Source organism: Pygoscelis adeliae, unplaced genomic scaffold (assembly GCF_000699105.1).
Source record: "Pygoscelis adeliae isolate BGI_AS28 unplaced genomic scaffold, ASM69910v1 Scaffold27, whole genome shotgun sequence".
Lineage (NCBI taxonomy): Eukaryota > Metazoa > Chordata > Aves > Sphenisciformes > Spheniscidae > Pygoscelis > Pygoscelis adeliae.
Window position 1 is genome coordinate 9,621,813 of NW_008825410.1, and position 338 is coordinate 9,622,150.

The 338-nt window shown below is 50.9% G+C and overlaps 1 protein-coding gene across 1 annotated transcript in view; it reads right to left on the reverse strand.

Annotated features, from left to right (window-relative positions):
* Positions 1 to 305, reverse strand: part of ENKUR (enkurin, TRPC channel interacting protein) — a 13,349-nt gene extending 13,044 nt beyond the window's left edge. Inside the window, exon 1 of the mRNA XM_009330616.1 lies at positions 229 to 305. Within this exon, the coding sequence (XP_009328891.1) occupies positions 229 to 305 (77 nt within the window). The remainder of the gene's footprint in view (positions 1 to 228) is intronic.
* Positions 306 to 338: the final 33 nt, after the last annotated feature.

The following is a 338-nucleotide window of genomic DNA, read 5'->3' on the forward strand; positions in this document are numbered from 1 at the left end:
TAAGTTTTTTGTCAATGAACAAGATAGCCTTGAATACACCAAAGTGAATCATCAGCTCACGGAGCAGGCGGTAAACCCTCAGATGTTTGTTAGTAACGCATTAGGAGGAGCAATAACTATGCAAAAACTAGATTTTTTTTTTTTTTTTAATACCTGTAACCCGTAAGATGTATGGCCTTGCCAGAACCAGTCACCGTGTCAGCAAGCGGTGCTGTCACACCCACGTACCTGGGAGGTTTGACAGGCTTCTCCTCCAGGCGGGGCAGGAGGTTATAGATGCTCTCCTGGGCGCGCTGCGCCGTCATCCTCCGGCCGAGGGGCCCCGGACGCGGGGAAGC